General features: G+C 40.4%; 1 protein-coding gene across 2 annotated transcripts in view; it reads right to left on the bottom strand.

The window, feature by feature from the left end:
* Positions 1 to 1181: 1181 nt before the first annotated feature.
* The window catches only part of NOX4 (NADPH oxidase 4), a 105240-nt gene continuing 83552 nt past the window's right edge, over positions 1182 to 22869 (bottom strand). The window contains exons 13-17 of one of the 2 annotated variants that reach the window (XM_008937624.1): positions 13016 to 13135; positions 9193 to 9301; positions 8557 to 8625; positions 6397 to 6497; positions 1182 to 1302 (exon numbers count right to left, since the gene is read on the bottom strand). In XM_008937624.1, the coding sequence (XP_008935872.1) occupies positions 1182 to 1302; positions 6397 to 6497; positions 8557 to 8625; positions 9193 to 9301; positions 13016 to 13135 (520 nt within the window). The remainder of the gene's footprint in view (positions 1303 to 6396; positions 6498 to 8556; positions 8626 to 9192; positions 9302 to 13015; positions 13136 to 22869) is intronic. The other variant, XM_008937632.1, reaches the window with a different exon arrangement.

The following is a 22869-nucleotide window of genomic DNA, read 5'->3' on the forward strand; positions in this document are numbered from 1 at the left end:
GAGTTTAAATTTGGGTGCTTCAGATCCCCCCCTTTAGAACATACAAAAAGCACACTACAGCTCCCGTAAGGTTTCTATCTGCACACATGAAGCCAAAAGTCACAGTAACGAGGCCAACGTTCTTACTCCTGGACTGATCCTGCTTTCAGTGACATCAGTGCAAACAAGTGTGACTCCAGGGAAGGTACTCAAAGGACCACAGTCAAGCAAACATATTCTGAGATCTCTAAAATTGGATTTCAACCTACCACATTGTAAAATAATCAGTAGGAGCATCTGAATGCTTGAAGTATTTGGCATTCAGAGTATGTGAGTGCAGAGTGAGCACAACTTCCCCGAGTGGCACAATGAAACACCACATTCTGTCTGCTCCCCTTAATCACTTTTCTTGAGCCCTCTTTCTGGGCGCATAAATCACACTTATTTTGCAAATTCACAGACTGCTGAATCAATGTAAGATAGACAATTCTCCACAACAAGCTTTTTGCTTGCCAAAAGGCTTGATTTACATCTCGGTGGAGTCTGCCCACAGGTGCTACACAGTTGTGCTCACTTTTCCATAGGTTAACTTACAGCTTTCCCCATATTCCACCCTCTCTTCCATTCAGGGTAGAAATATTCACATCCATTACAGAAGTAGACTAGTGAGACTAACACTTTATATTATAAATACAAAATCTCAATTCTGCAATGTATAAAATCTTTAATATGGAGTTTTCCCAACCTAAAGCCATGAGATCTGTATACCAACAAAAGGAATAGTCTTTATAATATAATATATGTTTTGTCATTTGGATTAACCTGGGGTTTGTTTTACTGATCCAGCTTCAGAGGACGGAAGTGGAAGAAGTTCAAACATTCCACAGATTCTTCTCCCATCAACGTTTAAAGCAACTGTGTCTCTTACGAGCTTCTGTACTTTTTAATTAAAAGAAACAACTCCAAAGAATCATTGCTGCCACAAATATTGTGCAAGTATATTTGGGTTTGAGCATAAACACTTATTATTTGTTGGTATACCGCCACATCCATCATTTTCCAAACTCTTAAATAGTCATAAATAAGAAAATCTGTACTACTCTTTGGTACATTTCTGTTTAAACCACAGGTGAACTTTTAAGTTGTAAAAATAAAAAATTGCACTTTTATCTTCTAAAGAGTCTTGCTAGTCCAACAGATTTTCAGCTGAAGGATTCTTTATTATACTCAAACCTTGTCCCATAAGAGTTGCTGCTGTTGCTCAGTTTATGAAGTATCTTAGAGATTTTGTTTGGTCCGCAACAGAAAACTCCAATGGTCTTCCTGTTAAAAAAAAAAAAAAAAAAGAGAGAAAAGAAATGTTATGGCAATTCAAATAAACCTTAATTTCTAACAATAGAAAGAATTGGATTCTGGCCTCACTGTATTATACATGAGACAACTATGCATAGATTTCAAGGTGAGAACAGCTCGCTAGATCATGTAGTTAGTGTAACTGAAGCCACCAGATCTCTTCCAAATATTTCCACAAACTCCATCACTTATTTGACTAAGACAACTCTTAGAAAAAAGTACCTCATCTTAGTCTCAAGAAACCAAACGATGAAAAATTACTACTTCCCACTCTGATTTTTTTCCATAATTTATCACTTTTTTGGTTAAAATTGTGTCTCACTGTAATGACTTCATTAGTGGAACTTGTGATTTACACCAGCAGGAGATCTAGTCACTAACAGTGATTAATTACATTAATGAAAACAGAGCACTACTAACCCATGATTATTTCTGGCAGCAGTAGAATAATTTTACCGCTGTAGTTTCACATTAGTATGCAATCTTTCCTTCAGTAGCTATAGCAGAAAGTCTTATGAAAAGCCAAATACAGTATAAGATCCTTGTTCATCACCCACAGCTATCAGCTCAGCTTCATTAGTTAACATGACTTTTACACACCACTCCACCAACAACAGCTCTTTATTCTCTGGTCACCTCAAACACAGGCTGTACATCAGACTCCCAGCCATACAGCACCTATGAGCTCAGAACAGCAGCTAGCATCAGAACAGGGCCCAGCCACAACAGTGGGAATGAACTCTTATGACATGCATGATATTCAACATCTCCCTTTTTTTTTTTTTTTTCAAAGATGAGGAGAAGGGAAAGAAATGAGCAGGGAAAGGCGATGTGTCTCTGTCTCTTCTATATCATGAAAAAAAGAAAAAAAACCAACTTCATCTTCTTGCTGAAATTGTGCTGCTACAGAGAAAGATCTCAGAGATTCACTGGGATGGAGAGAAAGCCTGCAAGAGGGAACAGGGCTCTAACTAATTTGAGCTACAGCACTCACCAAGAGGCTGGAGACTTGAGTTCTGGTCCCTGCCTCCATGATTGTTTCAGTATTTTATCCAGAGACTATTTAATAAAAACATTTTAGCAGATGCAGAATAATCAAAGGCACAGGTCAAAACTGCCTGCGTGTGTGTCTGGCAGGGTAAGGGAGAGAACACATTTAAGAAGAAATCTTTGATGCATATTGTCAAGTGTATGTGCCTGCTATTAGGCAGCAGCTCAAACAGGATGGCAGTCCATGCTGTGCCAGCACACAGCAGCACTGCCATGGTACAACCGAGGAGCTAAACATCAAAAAGCATCACAAAGTTATGCAACAGGGTCCTTGTGCAGGCACCTCACAATGCTGCCTTCAGCTGCCGCCCATGACATCATCTCTCCTATCAACCCATGGCAAATATTCATAACTTGTACTTTGCTCACCCTTACGTGTATCTGTTAAGCTTCCCTGTCCTGGTAGTGGTCCTTTCGATGGCAAGGGGTATTGTACTGGTGGTTGGATTTAAAGAAATAATAAGAGCCCTATTGCTCGTTGATCTCCATTAAGATTCTTCAGCACTTGCAGACTCTAAACCCTCTTTGTGTGCAGTGGAGAAAAAGGGTGCATGAGCTACCAGCAAGAATCTGTCTCCTACTGTGTATTTAATTGAGAGAATCAATGTTGTTGAGTTTTTTTGTTAGCCTAATTAGCACAGGCAACTGATAAATAAACCTCAAATCTGTCTCTCTCCCTTTTGTTACATATATATAGGCCACAAAGCACAGACATGTCTAAGCAGCACGTACTACTTATGTATACAAATCTCAGCAACATCTTTTCAAGGTACACAATTTTTGGCTAATAAACAGAATCACAGAAAAGCTAAATGATTTGCCTCAGGTCACGCAGGAGACCTGTAGCTAAGAAGGTCTCCTGAAACCCAGCTGAGCCACTGCCCCACATCGTGAGCCAGAGGCCCTCAAACTGCCTTCCCAGGATACCCACCAGCAGCATTTACTCCAGACATCCCTCCACATACCACTTGCCTCCCACAGCTCACAACCCATGCCCTCCTACACCTACATCCCTCACTTCCCCGCCTGCAGATCTTCCTCCTGGTCTCACTTGGCTCCTGCCAGGCTGCTGTGACACAGGCAGGAAAGAGGCTGAAAGCAGCTGCTACATGGAGCAGCACGCTACTCCCCTGAGCTGATGGGCTTTAATTGTGCATCACTTGTTTGGGTCAATGCTTCATTTTGTTTATCAGAAGAAAACAGACTGCTAGACAGTGCTATGGCTGAAAATCTTCACAAGTATCATTAATGCTTACAATCAGGGAAACTATGTTATAGGCCATTCTTTTTAATAATTATAAACATCAATACAGGATTTTACTTATTCAGGGCACTAAGCAAATCTCAGTGTTCCCGTGGGATGAGTAGGTCGGCATGTATTATTACATTCATTTGATTAACAGCAGGAGGTGAGGGAGAGGTGAAATATTTTGCTACCTAGAGAGGAGAGAGTCAGGACTTGAAATGTTCCAGTTTTAAATCCCACATTCATTCCTGGAGAGAAGTTTCATGGTGCTCCATGCCTTTCTCTCCTACAGATATTCATGCTTTTTTCTAGGTCAGCCTCCAGCTGCAAAAAAAAGCATGTATCCATTTGACCTAAGTAAAACTGAGGGAGCGTAGCAGCCAGGACATGGTGTAAGCTTTTCATCCAGGACACAACTGGACAGGAAAAAGGCTGCTGCTTCATCCTCAAAAAGAAAGCACAAAAAACAAGACCAGAGATTTATTACATAAACTTTTCCAATGCACCTTGTTGGGACTGCAGGTGTCATATAAAATATCAACAGCAGATGGCACAAGTCTGCTCCTCTTAGTTCAGAAGGAAGACTAGGGAACCTAGAGCTGTCCCACATCACACTGAAGGTTTGGCAGAGCTCAGACACTTACAAAAGCACTTTGCTTACTTGGGACCTAAGCAGCAACAACAGCAAGAATTCACAAACCACAAACCAAACAGATGGCTAAACTGATGAGAGGTTTGCCAGCTGCATGTTTATTTATGTGCTGCTTTTACTAAAATCACAAGATAAAAAGTGGAAAATATCTTGGCTGCTCATAAACAAGCCCAAGGAGATGACTGCAAATACATGTGGAATCCTGAACACTGGCACCAGATATTAGAAACAATCTCGTTGTCCTGTTTCTTTTTTTTTTTTTTTTTTTTTTGTCTCCATATTGCAATAAGGTCATTAAGGTGGAAAGGTACCAAGAAATTAGAACTGAAATGAAGTTAGTTAGTAGGAGGACCAGGACACCGGACTACAGAGAAAAATTGAAGCTCCCACATCATCCAAAGCAACAGGGAGAATATTTGCTTATCTAAAACAGGTAAGTTTCTGTGGGACAGCTGAGTTGCAGGCTGCTCTATGGTCTATCGTGTTGCATGTAACTACACCTGTAGATAGAGACCTGTAGCTATAAACCCTGACAAAGGTTGACAGAGGGTAAGGAAGGCTACGACTTAGCAAGCTGCCAGGTAATCAAGAGTCAGAACATTATTTACGTACTAAAACACACCTTACTTGGAAATAGTGGTACAATTTAAAGATCTGATGTGAAAATGCAGAGGAAATGGCACTTGAAGTCTAATTAGGAGTAATGTGATGGAAAGCACAAAAGAAAAAGCAAATGTGACTCCCATTAATACCTTCATCTGTAGTATGTGCACTTCAGCCTTGCAAGGAAGTGGCAGAAACCTCATTATTTTCATCTTTTAAAACTTCTCTCATACATTTAAACCAAAAAGACACTGGAATGGAGCATAAAAGGTCAACAGTCCTCTATGCAGAGGACTTTGAGGGACTTTGAGTCAGACAGTCAACTTGCTTCTCTGAGCTCTCTATTTCCCTTTTTTCCCCCCCATGGTTCTTTACTGCAAAACCTTATGAGTGATATTCAATTCCATAGTGCAAGATGGGATGTCCCTAGGGAGGTACTAGGGATGTCCTTCTGTAACAGCCTTTGGGGCATCCTGTCCAGTGACCCTGCCCACAACATCCTCTAAGACCTGAATCTACGACACACATTGTCAGCAGCTTACACTGCCAATAGTGATGCATACTGGCACTCAGTATTACTCAAGAGTCAGGGCTCAGTGTCCCCTAGACATATCCACCCTCAAAAGAGAGGAGTCAATAAGCCACAGATAAGCCACAAAATGTTCACTTTGGAAGTGCAACAGAGGACAAAAAGTCTTGAGGGAAAGTTCTGTGGGTGAGCATGAGAACACCTCTCAACCTGGTGCACCCAGACTGCCATCAACAGCTACTCAGGGTGGTTTGCTCCCACTGCACTGACTTTGCCAGAAGTGGATTAGGGAAGATTCACATAATCCCTTATACCAGTTCAGCTTTTGAGGAAGAAAACTGTCAGCAAAGGAGTAAAATGCTCGACCAACACAGCATTATCTGGTCAAAGACATTCCATAGTCTAATTGCATGTCTTCTCTGTTTTACAACTGTCTTATTTCAGACCATAATATGTTTGCATAGCACAGTAAAAAGACATTGCCAGGTCTTCAAGAATAAAAAAGTTCCAGGACTCTCCAAAGACAATATATCTTCTAAGTAAAACCAATACAGGGCTGTTAGATTTGTCCTTGTGCATTTTGTTTGTAAACCAGCAATATAAATCAGGAAAATTATAGTAGAAGTCAACAATTTTTAAAAATGCAACTTTATATATGAAACCAGCATATGTTCCAAGCAAGATATTGCCACAGACAAAAACATATGCAATCTCTGTGCAGTGAGATGGAAATCTATCACTTTTACTTTCTGGGCCACTGAACATCCTAGCTGCATGAGAAGATGAACTGTTCTGAGTATAGAAAAAAATATGTTTCAATTTGTACAGGCTATGTCTCACAGCAAAATATTAGCTAATTTCAACATGAGTAGCCTAAACTTTACACTCTAAGACAAACCCCCAGCATATTTTCATACACAGCTGGAAACAGATGATATCCCCAGCCTTCAAACTGTGGCATCCTTCAAGCCAACTGGTACTTACCGCCTGTTACACTTTGCTATTTCATCAAAAAGGAGCTTCCATCGGGGCCGTCCAATCAAAAGCCTTGAGTTTAAAGCTTGGTATTTTTCACCAATTATTTTCTGCAAGAAACAAAAAATTCCAATCTGCCTGATTTGCAAATTGCCTGATATCACCCAGGGCTCCCATTTCTGACTTACTTTCCCATTGGCTGACTTACCATATTACTGAGGTGTGAAACCTGAGCACAAGCATCAGCCAGTTGTGATTTAAACTGCAGCCATTTCATGCACCAACACACTGCTTGCTGCCTTTTCAATGGCTCTCCTAGGTGTTCGTTATACATTGTTCCTCATGCAGCTGCTCATTAATCTCCCCATTACTTTTAAACCAATTTATTTAAGCCATAAACCAATAACCACACTCCTATTATTCATTCCCTCATTGGCTTTTAATGCTAAGCTGGAAGAAAGACTGCTGATGCAAAAATCATATTTCTGTTTGAAGGCTTTTTTTTTAAACTTTGTACAAGTAACTATTAAGATGACTACGTCTTGAAAAAGTAACAAGGGTAATCTTACATTTCTCCCTGAGAGTAGTTTGCCAGCTGTTTTGAGGTGCTGTAGCAGCAGAAAACAGCCAAAACTGCTCCCTGGGTGGAACCCAACCCATTCCAGCAATGCTAACTCACCAGCATTTTGATAAGGTCAAATGCCCTTCCATTGCAGGGCCCTACCCTTCCTTGGTTTTCTGCCCTGATGCGACAGAAAGGCAGAGAGAAGTTACACCTTATCTAGGTTCCCACATTCACTCCACTGCTGAACAACCTGGAACATTGCTCATACCAACGCAAACACAGTCTTGGCTAACTCATCCTCTCTTGGCCTTTTCTATTCAAGAGGCATTTGCTGAGGGATGGGCTTGGCTCCCTGTTGCCACACTGGCATGCTACTGAGCAAAGGGGGCATTGAAGCAAAATTATTTGGTCGCTGTCAGCACTTGGGACTAACACCAGTGAACACATAAGCTTGAGGAGACTTGAGTTTAACTCCTCTGTAAGAAATCATGAGCAGCATTATGGTTCATGCTACTTTTGTTCAATAGCCACAAAAGCAACTTTAAAGGAAGACTTAAAACAAAGTTGACTTTCAATAAATTCAGTAGCTGCTTGATACACAATATTAGAAAACTTGCTTTGAGTTCTCTGTTGTTACAGTCTTGCTGTGTCATTGTAATGCAATCCTGCTTCAGGATTTAATTTTAACCCAATAATTACATAACACATTTAGCAATGAGGCATTTCCAGGCACCCCATTCCAATCAATACATGTCATCCAAGCATTAAATTTGTGGAACACTGTTCATAATTACCATAGCTATCACATCATTTAGACTCTTGGATAGTGTTCCTACCAGAGCTGTGAATGTTATGCTATCTTCCCCTGACACCAGACAGATCAGAACTTTTCAGGCAGAGTTTCTCACTGTATTTCATGTTTTGTAGTAATTGTCAGACTCTGGGCCTGCTGCAGTCAGTGGAAAGCTTCCAGGCACAGCAGTGTAAAGAATCAGGTCTAGGCTCTATGTTAAATAATGTAAAATGAAGATCATAAGTGTAAATAGTTATAGGAGATGTCAAGAGTTGGGGAATTAGCCCAGCTTTGGGGTTGGCAATACATGACAATCAACTGTTCCATATAATTTTTCCAGTCTCGTACATCAAGACATTTGTAACTTCTGTCTATATTTGAAGCAAAGAAATCCAAAGCTTTTAGAAGCAGATAGTTTCTCTCAAAATATTTGTTTGAAAACAGTATTTGAGCTTGCAAGTTCCTAGAACTATTCTGTTTTGACTCTTAGCCCAGAAATGATGCTGATTTCTCAACAGACATGGCCAACTGTCTGGTTCATGGCCTGGCCTGGAAGGACCTCTTTCCTAGAAAAGGAAGATATGGATTCCTGCCCACACCTAATCAAGTTAAGGCTAGTAGGCTAGATTCTCTTAATGCCATGGGGATGGACTTGCTCTCTTGCCCTTGTAATGGATCAGTCACTTGAGTCTATGGCCTCATTTCCTGTTTTTACCATCTGCAGTAATTCCCTTCTGCCTCTGACTGACAATTTGCATTGTCTACTACCCCAAGGTCTATTTCAGTTTACAAATAACATTTAGCCACATACCTGTATTCCATCTGTTTGACTGAGGTACAGCTGGATATTTATATAGTCTGGCCGATTCTCCTGCCAAAGCTGGAAGGATGATAAAAACAGCTAGTGAAATAATATCCCTTCTTTTAATGTAAGCATAGAGTTATTTCTGCCTACTATGCTGAAGGACATGAGTTTCAGCATCAGTGAAGTAAGCTTTTCAATGAAGAAGATATCCCTTTGTGAGCTCCAAAATATTGCACACCATGCTGTGCACAAATTATTTTAGGAAGCCACATTGCTCTTAAAACCCACTTGAAACTATAGGACCCCCTCCCTTCTCCATCTGTCTACTAGCCAAATGGCTAAAGGCCACTCAGACTCCCCAACCTACATGTTCTTCTTCCATCTCATAAATTTCCCAGGGACGTGTCCAGACTACTGGTACATAGCAACACTCTGCAACTAAAAACTGGTGACAGATACTCAACCTGTTAGGTGCAGTTCCGAGAATAAATGCAGTCTGGGTTGGGCAGCCCAAGCAGAAGCACTGCTGGAGACTGCTTGTTCTGAGCAAGGCTGCTTTTCTCTGTAACGTGCCAGCTGCAAGGTGTGGACATACCTTGAATTTATTATATTGTCAGTGTCCCTCAGAACAACACCCATTACCTTGTTATGCAACATGCAGAGCAGATCTGCAAACCAGCGGAAAGATTCGATGTCTCTGCACACCCAAATGAAGTAGAGTCTTCTGAGCTTGTAGCATTTCCAGCCGTCACTTGAAAATAAGATGTTTGGATAATTAAAAATTATCATTTAAAAAGGAAATGTTAATTCAGATGCTTTATATTCATTAGTGGAAATGTGAGTTTCCATTAGAAGCTAACTGCTAAGCTGTTCTTCATCCTGTGATACATCAGACACTGAAATGACCAATACAGCCTGTAAGGATCATCCTGAGAATATTAAATCTCTAGCACAGACCTAACATCCTTCACAGATACTGTTTCCACACTAGGAAGTTGTCAGCTGTAGAGATGATTTGGGCAGCAAAGATGGATTCATGCATCGTCATCAAACTTTTACTTCACAGCAGACATTCTAAGTTGAAGGGTATTATGTCAATTCTTTATTAGGTTTATAAAGCGACCTATAAGAGAAAAATATTGACTAATGCAATAATGTCAGGAATTAATTCTGCCTTCATACGTGAAAGGCTCTGGTTGATTATAATTAATGCTGTAGCAAAATCACAATGACCAAATCAAATCAGGGCTCCATTGTGCTAGGGAACTGCATGATATATTACAAAATACTGGTGGGTAAAGTGCAGTCTCGGGCAGATTCTGGCATTGCATTTAGAAAAACAGGACTCTCATGGCAGATTTCTAATTCAAATAAAACACAAATATAGCACAAAGGAAGGTTTGGAATTAACTGGGAAAGAAAACAGAAGTGAAAAAATCCTGATTAATGAATGAGTTCAAATAAAGCACAAATATCCAGGAAGCATCTTTTTACTTAGCCAATATTATTTTCTGTTTTTCTCATCACTGAAACAGTCAGTGCACAGATTGTTTCCTCCTTTTCCTCCTAAAATATTTTTCAGATAGAGAAGGCCGTAGACTGTCAATCTCAAATGCTAGTCCTAGGACTAGCTAGTCCAACCCCAGTTGAAAAGTATCATGACACATCTCACCATAGCCACTGTGCATTATATTTCAAACTCCAGTGTTCCTGGCATATCCAGCAAGGGTAGTATTAACAGATCTCCATAAGTGATGTCTCTAAGCACCGTCCTAACTCGCCATATCCCTAGTCTCTACTGTAAACCTGTGGAGCAAGAATAGAGACATTCTCAGCAGCATGTAGAGGCTGAGAACTCACCTGTCTTGTAAAATCCCCACAGAGAGAAAAAAAATGCCTTAAGGCTGGGGAGTACTGTGTCTTTCAAGCCCTAATTTCAGGGTTTTTTTACTTTTAAACTTCTGATTTTGGTTGGGTTAGAGTCAATTTTCTTCCTAGTACCTGGTACAGGGCTGTGTTTTTGATTTGGTATGAGAATAATGTTAACAAATGGATGTTGTTTCTAAGAAGTGCTTATCCTAAGTTAAGGATTTTTCAGCTTCCCATGCTCTACAAGCAGGTGCACAAGAAGCTGGGTGGGAATATGGCCATTAGAGCTGACCCAAATTAGTCAAAGCTCCACAATGTAGAATGTCATGCTCAGTATATTCCATACCATAGAGCATCATGCTGAGTATATGAAATGCTGGGGTCTGAACCCCAAGCCCTGAATTAAGGTTGACATATGGGTGATTCCCACAGCCCTTCATACAGAGGTGGTGAGTTTGCCTTAGAGCTTCCCCCCAGGGTGCGGCCGGCCCTGCAGGGAGAGCCAGAAGGGAAATGAGCCCCAGGGGTCCCGCACTGAGTTGACAAAGGTCAGGTGTCTGCTTGGGGATAAAAGCTGGGACCACTTGCAGGGAGTCAGGAGTGTCTGTCTGTGGAGTGCACTCCCCAGAGCTTCCTGGTTCAGGGCAGACTTCCTGACTCTCCCTGGAGCTGGGCCCTGGTCTGTTTAGACCTTTGCGAACACGGGTGGATTGGGTGAGAGTCGCCATGTGGGCACCTTTTTCTTATACATTTAACTTGCTGGTTTGACTGTTTCCCATGCCAACTATGGGAAACCTTGGCTCACTGTTCATACGACCTGTTGTGGGCCGAGTCATGTCTTTTGTGGGATCGTTGGGGATGGTGTCAATTATGTACCAGCTGATTGATCTGTTTGTACCCCCAGCGATCAGTCACGCAATGTCCTTCTTGCTTACAATACAGTCTGTGTATTGGTTTATCTTCCTGCTGGCTGTATCATATTTGTTGGGCCTGGTCATTGGCAGAACAGTATATAACTGGGGGCAGCTGGCCAGGATGAGTGGATCACTGCTTAGGGACTGGCTGAGCACTGGTCAGTGGGTAGTAAGCAATAGAACTGTACATCTCTTGTCTTTTTGGTTTTTATTTCATGCTCTTTTTGTTATCTTCCTTTTCATTAAAATTATCATTATTACTACTACTATTATTATTTGCACATTTTACTTTTTATTTCAACTATCAAACTGTTCTTACTTCAACCCTTGCGTTTTACTTTTTTTTTCCAGTTCTCCCCCCCATCCCATAGCAGCGAGGTGGGAGGGGGAGGAGACAGGAAGGAGTGAGCGGGTGCCTGAATGGTACTTAGATGCCAGTTGGAGTTAAACCACAAGGGAGCTCTTGAACTGCAAAGCGGGATATACTCCATCTTCTTCTGACTGTCAATAGTAAGACGCCCTTAGGAAGGGTCACAATCTGGTCAGATGTGACAAGACAACTCTGAGCAGTAGCAAGGAAAGTGTCTTTCACCATAAAAAAGGATAAAAGAAGAGAAGAATGCAAGGCTTTTTTTAATTTAAATGATGTAGTTCAGTAACAAAGCACCAGTCTTGGTGATGAAGCTGGAGGAGAAAGAGATTGGACTGCAAGACTTCATGAAACAAGTCAAGCTTAGATTTAAAATAACGCCTCAAACATATATGCTTGGGTGCACCTCCAGCAGGATATGTTATGCAATAAAGGCACAACCCTCCATTACAACCAAATCCACATGCATCTAACACTTCTTGTCTTACTATGTTCTTGTGTTTCCTTGTCACCACTGCCCATGGTAACAGACACTATTTCCATACTCTTCTGCATGAAAGCCTCTAGCTTTCCTTAATATAAGTTATATTTTCTTAAAAATAGGGCATAGTGTTCAACAGTTAAGTGGAAGAAAGGGCGGGAGCAGGAATAGTATACAAATAACAGGAATGAGACAAGTGGGGCTGGTAACTTTCAGAGACACACCCCATAAGAGGTCAAATATTTGGTCTGAATAGAATGTAAAAGGCTTTAAATTAAAAAAAAAAAAAAAAAAGATACAAACAATGAATAAAAAAGGTGTACCTAAAATTTAAACTTTTCAAATAGAGTTAAACATCTGAATACTATCTGAATCCAAGTTGATCCCTTTCCTTTAAAACCTTAAGCTTAGACATTTCCAGAAGTCAAACAGTCCAGGAGAGCTGGTCCTACATGTCGAGCAGAAAGACTGTCACAGCCTCCTGATTCTCAAAAACTCACCACCATAGTCCATCGCCACCTCTAAGCTGGGACTAGTGGAACAAGTCTAGCTGATGGGATGTGACATCATTAGGCTAGGCTGGTGGCAGGATATAAAAGCTCATGACACTGTCCCAGTTGAGGTGCATTGCTGACAAAACTCATTGGGTTGCAAAGCCTGTACGAGATGATTTGTGCTCTTCAGGGGACATTCCAGTCCTCCACCTCTCTCCAAGGAATCATTCACTTATGCTATGCCAATGGAACTTTTAAATACACTGAAAGTCTTTCTGACATGCACTAATATGGAAAACAGGGGGGAAGTGGCTTTAAAAGGCTTAAGCTCACTTACAGCAGTGTGTTGAGTACTGATGCAAATGGTGTAACTCCGATACCTCCAGCCACACACAGGCTGACCTCGTAGTTCAGGGACTCCTCAAAAGGACTCCCAAAAGGTCCATCCACATACAGTCTGCAGGGAAAAAAAAAAAAAGATCACTTTTAGAGAAAGCTACTAAAATCAGGGATACAAAAAGAAAAGTGAGCTGGAATTAAAACCCTGCAAAGAATTTGTTTAAATTTTATATTAGTTTTGGGATGCAGAATGTGAAAATCTTTTTCCCAGAAAGCTTTATGTGGAGAGAAATAAATGTGCAGGTAGTATGAAAAACTGTTCCATAAAATCTCTTGGCACATTCCATGATTACACAAGGTATTTTTTAATTAAATAAGTGGACATAACTAAATTATAACTGCCCTATGTATCTGGTATCAGAGGACAAAGAAAGTGCTGCACTGAAAACTATAACAACTTAATGGGTCATATGTAGGAAGAAAAAGGGTTTGGGTAGGCCTGCCTGGGAGGTTCATCTCTTGAACATCAGAAACAGCTGAGATGGACAAAAGGTTAAAACAAAGTCTCTTTTTCTTGGCTTCTCATAATGGGCCTGCAGGGAGTAAATAAGGGGTGACACATATCCATACTGCAATGTACAAGAGGAACAAATTAACATCTGTCTGCTCCTTCATTTCACATCCATAGCCTTGGGAACAGGATCTATCCCAATGATGCAGGATGTCTGAAGAGAGAGTTGTAGCTCTTTCATCTCATTATTGTCAGAGTTTTGTGCACCTGTCTTTAAAGATTGCTTAGGAGACCAAGTCCCATTTCCAAACCATTCTGAATATTTCAGATACTGCTGGAAAGTCAGCTGACTATAATTCAAAAATGGGCTTTTAGGCACCTTCACAAATTTGATCTCCTTATACTGCTGAAAGTCTGACCAAGGTCATCTATTTATAAGTTTGTAAAATCTCTAATAAGATTCACATACCCCATATTCTACCTATGGAATACCTACTGCAAATCTTACTTCAGTAGTAGATTCACCTTTAGAAACTATTATAAAAAGAATTTGAACAGTACATTTAATCAAGGTTCATTCTGTGTATAAGTGGCTCATTGAATCACCTCATTTTAGGTAAATGTAAATTGTGGTGGGACCAGCACTGTGTTCAGCAGCTCAGTGATGACGTATGTGCTCACAGGAAGGCTGACTGAGACCAACTTTTAGCCTGAGTTCACAAAAAGACTCCAGCATATATATTTTTTTTATACACACACATACTGGTACTGTTATGCAAGCAAGCCTTACATACTCTACATCCAACAAAAGGGCACAAGGTTTTCCTTTATAACATCAGCCAGAGAATTAAAGGCAGAGGAGATGTCTCTTATCCAGACAAAATCTCCCAACCCTCATCTGATTCTTTCCAATTGAGGGCTGGATCTTTGCCGTAACTTAAGATCTCAGTCTGATCTAATTTCTTTCAGTTTTGTGGTCTGACCCTTGGCATTTTACTAGTCAAGACAACATCTCATCTGGGTGTCTTTGGCCAATATGATCCTTCTAGGAAAGTTATTCCAGACTTCTGATACTGCTGATATCTTGATGCTTCATATGTTAGGCTCCTTCTTCTATGATGTCTTATCTAAACACAGATAAGCACCTACTTTCTGATGGATCTTGAAGCAAACAGGTTGATCCTTAACTATGCCCTGTCTTACAAAAACCTTTCTTGGCTCTTGGTGTTCTACTTGGAAAGAAAGGAAGAAGACACTGGGCAAGTCACAGCCATCATCAGAAGGCATCAGAAGTGCTGGCAGTAGATGTTTTTAAGTAATCAAAGTTCATCACTGATATTCATAACTAAGCAATCTGAAACCTAAATATGCTTACTCTTATTTCTGCCTTTATATTCTGAGGTCACTACAGTATTCAAGAAATGTTCTCTTGGACAATCTCAAAGCTTTTCAATGTCAGGTATGTTAGCTCCAGCATAAGGAATGCTAGAAAAACAAATTAATTCCTTACTTTTGCACAATGGAGCCAAGAAAAACTGAACTGGACATGTGCATACAATATAACCAGAACTTCCAGTATCTTCTCATTAAATGTTTCCTGTTACATAAAATTTTATACTCCATTTGCTTAACAAGGGCTAATTTTCCACTTATGAAATAATACCTCTGTTGGTACAGAGTGCAGCTGCAACTGCTTTAAGACATCTTCTAAATGTTGCACTGCCATTTGACTGAGGAGATAAAGGATCATTTCTTATTTAAATAAAGAGGAGGGGAAATGAAGTGAAACAGATCTTTACTATGAAATGAGTCTGGTCCACAGGACATTTTGAGCGAAGTCCACAAATGTGGGTCTCAGATGTGTATCTCAACAGAGATCTAATTTCAGGATATCACTGTAGGGTAAAAAGAAAAACAAACAAACAAACAAACAAACAAAAAAAAAAACCACAAACCCTTACTGGATAACAAAGACCAGCAATTGAAGTGCACTGTCATTCCTGGTATACCTCTTACACATTGGTTGCCCTAATCAGATTCTGCCTAGCTGGTGAAATCTGGAGAATCCTAAAGGTATGAAGGGCATCAGAAGAGGCCTGAGGGAAATTCCTTGCATTTTGCACAAGCAACACTAGCTTTCCGCTGGATATACAGACTTAAAGCCAACATTCTGAGGGAAAAACATGATCAAACAAAACAAAAGCAAACTAGCAAAGGAAATTCTTTTTCCAGGAAGTAATACAATGGATGTGACAATGGTCATATACTGTAGTGGTGGGACTTTGCAGAACTGCACTTAAGCCTCCTTGAGGACTTTCTGAAGTATGTATACATGTCTGATCTCAGAAGGGATGAAGCAATGCCTGTAATGTCTGAGTGCCACTGGACAGCACTGACATGATCAGGAGTTGAGACACACAAAACTACATCTGGTCACCACAAACCAGTCAAGCATGGCCCATAATTCCATGCCAGAAATTTAAGAAACAACCTTCAATTAATATGTATTTTAGTCAGACTGCTCCAGTTTGTGGCCCATTAGCTCCATCTGGTCCGCAAAACATTTCTATCTGCCCACTGTGTCTTCCACTGAGGGAGTGAGGAGCAGTTGTTTGGACAGCAAAGGAGTCAGAGACGCCAAGAGCCTCCTGCTGGGCCTGCATGTGGTCCAGCACTGAACAGCCAGAAGACACCGTTTCCAAGTGTGAGAAAGAGAAATAGGGAAAAAGCTGGAGAAATATTGCTACTGCATTAACCCATTCCACAAGACTGCCTGAAAAGATTAATTCCAAGTATAATCTTCTAAGGAAGATTTTGTTATATGTCACAAAAATGCACTATTTAGTCCCATTTTTAGGGGGAAATTCTATACCTTAAGGAAATATGGCTTTGATGCCTTGATGGAAATGGTCATTTAGGAATTGATCCTTCTTTTATACAAGTCAGTGGAATAAAGAAACTTCCTGATGAGGTATCCAACAGTGCAGTGATGAAGTTAATTAACATGAAGGAAGAGAATGGAGTTTTACTCAAACTTTTGAAATTTCCCCTTCAGGCAAATTTACTCAAATAACGAGTTGTTCTTTTTTTTTTTTTTACTCATTTCCAGTCTTAGGATTGCTCTCAATTATTCTGGCACCATTTCTTAGCTCACAAACAGAAAAAAAAAAAAAAAGCTCCTCAAAACAGAATATATCACAGAAATAGCAGAGCACATTATTAAAAAGCATCTTACAGATACCTGGCAAACATTTTTTTCTATTTAAATCATACTTACATTCTATAGTACAGCAGTACAGAAATATCCCAGCAAGCACCAAGACAGCTTGTTCCAGCTCTGGGCAGTGCAGCTGCACTAACATGGGGCTATCCCTAAACCAAGGATCACTGTCTTAAAGAACACAGGAAGCTGTACTGCTTTTGAGACCCAAGTTATTATCTTCCATAAGGAACTGCATAGTGACGTGTGGAGACACCTCCTCACATCTCTGTGAGGTCAGACCTGGACCTCAGTGCCATGCTTTACTTCAGGGTGTAGGTGCCCTTAGAAAAGTTTAATGCTTAGATTATCACTACACAACTGTAAATGCTGATATTCTTTTTTTTCCCCAGGCTCTTTGGGAGCTACTGTGAGACATTATCTGGGATATCAGTGGAATAACAGATGGGTAGTGGAGTTAATCCAAGAGCTGTTAGGAAATTTTAATTACAGAAGTATTAGCACTTGCAAGTTGAACAAAATGCTTGGATACAAAGTACTGCATAGAGCACAGTACGTGAAGCCCTAGTCTGACTGAAGTTTGTAGCAAAACTCTCATCAGTATCAACAGAATAAGGATTTCACCTGGCAGTATGAGATTTTGTACCCTTGGAGTAGTGTTCAGCTTGTTACTAAGATGCAGGTGCAGGTATCCTTGCGTGTGCATATTGGGTAAGTTCTCAGGAGAGTCAAAAGAGATGCAGCCAATACAGTTAATGGGGCTGAGAGATTCCAGATGTGATTAATTGCTCTTTAAGTCTACAGACTGTACTAACTCAGTTCAACAAGACCTTAGAGATCTGTGTCCCTCTGGAACAGCACCAAAAGGCCAAGCAGAACTGAAGTGGCACCAGACACCTAGCCTGAGGCACCTGAATCCAGACCTAGATATACACTGCGAAAACTGGAGCTTTGACACATAGCTCACACACAGACATGTATGCTTAGGTGTCTTCAACTAGAGTGAATCCTTCTGCTGATTACCTATGAAAAACCCATGTCATTGACTTCAATAGGTTTTGGATAAAGTTCTCCAAAATCACAATAAAATCAATGAAAACAACCCTCCCCCCCGATTTGTTCTTTAGCTTGTTCTACCAACACCACAGACCAGTTTCTGCCATGATGGCTACAGCCTGAGAACTCTGAGGAACCAACTGTCTGATGGCTCAGTCTCCTTATGCTTTTCTGCTGCTGTAACTCTTATGCACCAGAGAGATGTTACCACCTCCCTCTGATAACCCATAGTACCAGCCTCCACCCCCATGTGATAAACATTCAATCAAGTGCCTTCATGTTCCTCCTACACTGCCTTTCATGCCTGGGAGGAAATCTCCATAAACATCTGCAGAGTTATTTCATTATCTCCCTTCAAAATCCTTATTAAGACTCCTCTTTCCTCTAATGTCCAAAACCCCAATAAACCAGAAGTCGATAGTAGTTAGGCTGTTGATGTGCTTGCTGTAGCTCAGTCATATTCTGGCCCAGTATTGTCTCACTGTTCCCCTGAATTTTGCTTCCTGATTGGATCCATCTGTTGTCTCCTGTTCTAGTTTCAGCTGGTTTGGTCAGGACAGTCTCCCTGCTGTGTGACTGTGTATATTAGGATAGCTACCTGATGCACGAATGTTTTTGCAGGGCACAAGGGTAATGGTGATAAGCAAAGATTTACTGGAAACCATCCAATTCTGAAATTTATATCAGAGGCATTCTTTCATACAGTAGGTTTGCAGAAAATAAAACTGACTACAGATGTATTCCAGACCACTTTGGAGCCCAAGGCTCAATCCAAAGTTTACAGTAAAAACCTATCTAAAACAAATCACATGATTTTATTTTTTCAAAGAAGCTGCACTTAGTACTATCAAAGATTTTCAAATATTTCTGCAGCAGAAATCAAGACGGTTGCTTCATCTTATGAAGTCAACATATGACACTTCATGTCATTCTTGAAACCTCAATTAATAATTGTACACTTTGAGACTGTACTTCCAGAGGACTTGTGATTATTGACAGCATTTCAGTGCCAACAGCCTTTTGCAGACAAAGAACCACCACTGAACAAAGCACATAATCCTTGGTTTGTACAGATTTCCAAAACTCCAATGGCTTTCAAGGTTTAAAAGTGTAACAAAATGTGACATCTGGCACATGAGATCAAAGACTCCCATGTATCTCCTGACATTGTGAAGGATGATGTTTCCATTAAAGAAAACAGCAGCCCCTTAGACAAGTAAACTTGCAAAACCCAGTGGGTCCAATTAACTTCATATACTATTTTCAGAAAGATTGCAAAGTTGTTATGATTCCAATTCAGATTTCATTAGGCATCCTCTCCTTTTTTAATAGCTTTATTTTTGATTGAATATTCACAGTCTTTTCCTTTCAACTTCAAACATATTCTTACAATATGTGCTAGAGCTTGTAGGAGTTTCCTTCCGTCTTCTCTAGAAGTTACTCCCTTTATCAGTTAGTGAAACATCCAATTATAACAATGTAGATGGCTTGAAAACCTACAGAATAAATTAGCATCAGATTTTTTTCTCATAGAAACATGACAAATTATTATTATTATTATTTTAAATTCTAGAAAAGCAATTGGTTTTAGTACCTCTCAGTTTCATTTATTTTTCCCTGGTTGGGCAAAACAAAATAATCTGTTCTTCAGCTTATTATACTCTCAAGGGCCTAGAAATGACTGAAGAAGAATTTCTATTTTTACAACATCCTTAGCCATAGAAAATATTTTGAAGGCATGATGACAAGGGCAAGAAAGTGGAAAAGCAGAGCTGGCACCTGCGTTTTCATGGATAAGGCTCCTTCTGTAAACCCTGAACTGAGATCCACGGTTTTCTTTGAGACATAGTGCAGGTTCAAGGAGAAGAAGATCCCACTGGAGTAGGTTGGAACACTACAGCACCAAAAGCTGTACAGTCACCATGGGGACGTGGACTTATAACAGAGTATGGTAGAGGAGGACAAAAGAAAATCATAGCTATGAACAAATATTTCAAAAGAATGTGGAGATAGAACTTTCACTGAAGACAACAGAAAAAAGATTTACACAACTGATAGACACCCTTGTAAGCATAGCTCTTCCTTGTTCAGGAAGAGCAATCTGAAGGCACTCTCTCAGATCAAGTTCATCTTGCTCAGAATCAAATACAATTGCCCGAAATATTTATGAGGAATCCATATTTCTTATTGCTGACTATCACAAGAGAGAAGCAACAGTTTAGATAATTCACTTACTTCATTAAAAAGGTCTGTAAAACCACTATAAGAAATACAATCAAATATACTTATGCATTCAGATAACTTTGTTCTCTGAAATTATATGTACTTTCTGTACCAAATCCTTGGGTCAATATTCTTAATTAATGTATTAATTCTTCTTCATGGCAGCCTTTTTACTGTCATTTTTATAAAAAGTTACCAAAATGTACTCCTTTGATTAAAAGTCACACAGGATTCAATTTTTTTATAACAAGAAATCCAATTTTCCACTTATTTCCTTACCAATTACAGTATCTATTTTGTGAAGTGCCTTGCTTCTCTGTAAACTTGTCTCCTACCAATTTTGCCTCAGCTAATGAAGCAAAATAAAAAGAAGAGTATTTGTGATGGCTGCACTACCTATTGTAACTCGTTTTTTGAAAATTTAATTTGTTACATCATTAAGTCATAAGATGCTTCAGATCAGCAACCACAATTAGGCTGAAAGTTTTGGCCACATTTCTCCACAACTCATTCACTGGCACAGTAGCTACCTGCACATCACAATGCAAATGGCATTCCTAGTTTAGCACAATCCACTTCCGTATTTGACCTTTTGTCTCCAATATCTACAGGAAGCCTTTTCTTGCCTTTGGTGGTCTTCTCAGAGTTGCCATCTAGCAGATGGGATAGGTCCTTCTCCCAGTATTAGCACTGAGCCCTCTTTCTCACTTGGTAAATTCTACTCACTAAGACCAGATAGCCCCTGTCCTCACGTTAGTGGAAACACCTTCAGCATCAGTATCTCAGGGTACTTTGGGATACCTGAAACAACTGAAGTATGTTAAGCATACCAGTGCAGTTGGACTGCACATTTCAGATGACAATTCAAGTTTTTCAGACCTCTGATTATTACACATTAACAGCACTGGAGGTCTAATGCAGTACCCTCAGCCAGGGTTTGAGTCTTTACAAGTTAAGTAAAAAGTCTGTATGAGCTCAAATATACCTAAAGGCTGGGGAAAGAAAAGTTGGCACCCACTGACAAATTCCACGGAAGATAAGTGCAGAAATTAAAATCCTAGCTATTTGTGCGCAGAAACAAAAGGAGAGGACAGAAGCAGCTGACTACAGTGCTGGAAGATACAGTTGGCAGCATATTGACCTGAAGACAAGGCCAGGCATATCATGATCCCATGAAAAGGCAGCCCACTTAGGCTCTTTGGACTAGAGTAAGTAGAAGAGAAGAATTCAAAATGAAGACAATAATAATTGAAAGGGCAAATTTCACAAAACATTCTGCAGTTGGAATGAAATAGCTAATCCTGAAATAAAACAGGATCCTCAATATATAGTAAACATAAGCAAAAATATGCTACCTAAAATCTAATAAACCCTCAAGAAAAATTTGCCTTATCTCACTGCTGTCTCTTTTCTGCGTTAGGATGTACACTGGTTAAGCACAGTAACTTAGCCCCGTCACAAGCCCATCTTTTCTTTGGAAAATTCTCTTTGTAAGAAAAATCTCTCACACAGCTACACATCCTTTACAGAAAGATGTCTCCATGATTCGGCCATCCTACAGAGGCCAACGACTGCACCTACAGGAGCACGTTTGCTTCAGGGCATCTTCATGAAGTAATTGCTCTTTTGGGGGTCTCTAAAATATCTGTGCTTGAATTTAGCTGCCACAAAGCCTAGAAAGAAATTCTCTAAATATTGCTCTAACAGTTGAGGAGTGAGGTCTGTAAGATAACGATAAGGCAATCTGAGATGACTTCCAGGTGTTCAGTGGTAGTCAGACAAGCCCATTCTCTTATCTAGGAAGGAATATAGATAACTAGCATGGTCAAAATTGAAAGAACAAATAATTGCCAAAGACAGGTACTGAGTGAACCATGCACAGTAAAATAGCAGATTAAAGATGAGATCATCCATTTTGGAGAAGGAATTTCTGAAGTCAAAATAAGCCTATAGATGAGTCTGCATATAGATTCACAGGCAGAAGCTTATCAAGCTACCAGAGAACATACTGCATTACATCATAGATGAGCTCAATGCAGCCCTGACCATCTTAACCTCTTCACTGTTTTTCTCTGAATATGCTCAGTTTTCCTATTTCAAGTTCTGTTTTGTAGGGTGAACAGTCTATTATTATCTGCAGTGTTCTAATTTCATTTATCGAATTGTTCTGATTGGAGGAGACATTCAAGATCACCGAGCCTAAGCATTAATCCAGCACTGCCAGTTCAATCACTAAACCATGTTTCTAAGCACTACATCTACACATCTTTTAGACACCTCCAGGGATGGAGACTCCACCACTGTCCTGCCCTAGGCAGCTGTTCTGCCAATGACCAGGCCCAACAAAAATGATAGCACCAGCAGAAAGAGAATCCAATATGCAGACTGTATTGTAGACAAGAAGGACATTCCATAATGATCACTGGGGGTACAGACAGATCAATCAGCTGGTACATAACTGACACCACCCCCAATGATCTCAAAAAGGACGTAACTTGGCCCACAACAGGTGGTACAAACAGAGACCCGAGGTTGCCCACAGGTGGCATGGGAAACAGCCAGACCAGCAAGCTGAACACATAAGAGAAAGGTGCCCACATAGTGACTCTCACCCGATCAGCCCGTGTTCGCAAAGGTCTTGAGCAGACCAGGGCCCAGCTCCAGGAGAATCAGGAGCTCTCTCCTGAACCAGGAAGCTCTGTGGAGTGCACTCCACAGACAGACACTCCTGACTCCCTGCAAGTGGTCCCAGCTTTTATCCCCAAGCAGACACCTGACCTTTGTCAACTCAATGTGGGACCCCTGGGGCTCATTTCCCTTATGGCTCTCCCTGCAGGGCTGG

The sequence above is a fragment of the Merops nubicus genome, unplaced genomic scaffold (genome assembly GCF_000691845.1).
Source record: "Merops nubicus isolate BGI_N331 unplaced genomic scaffold, ASM69184v1 scaffold12560, whole genome shotgun sequence".
NCBI classification, from domain to species: Eukaryota; Metazoa; Chordata; class Aves; order Coraciiformes; family Meropidae; genus Merops; species Merops nubicus.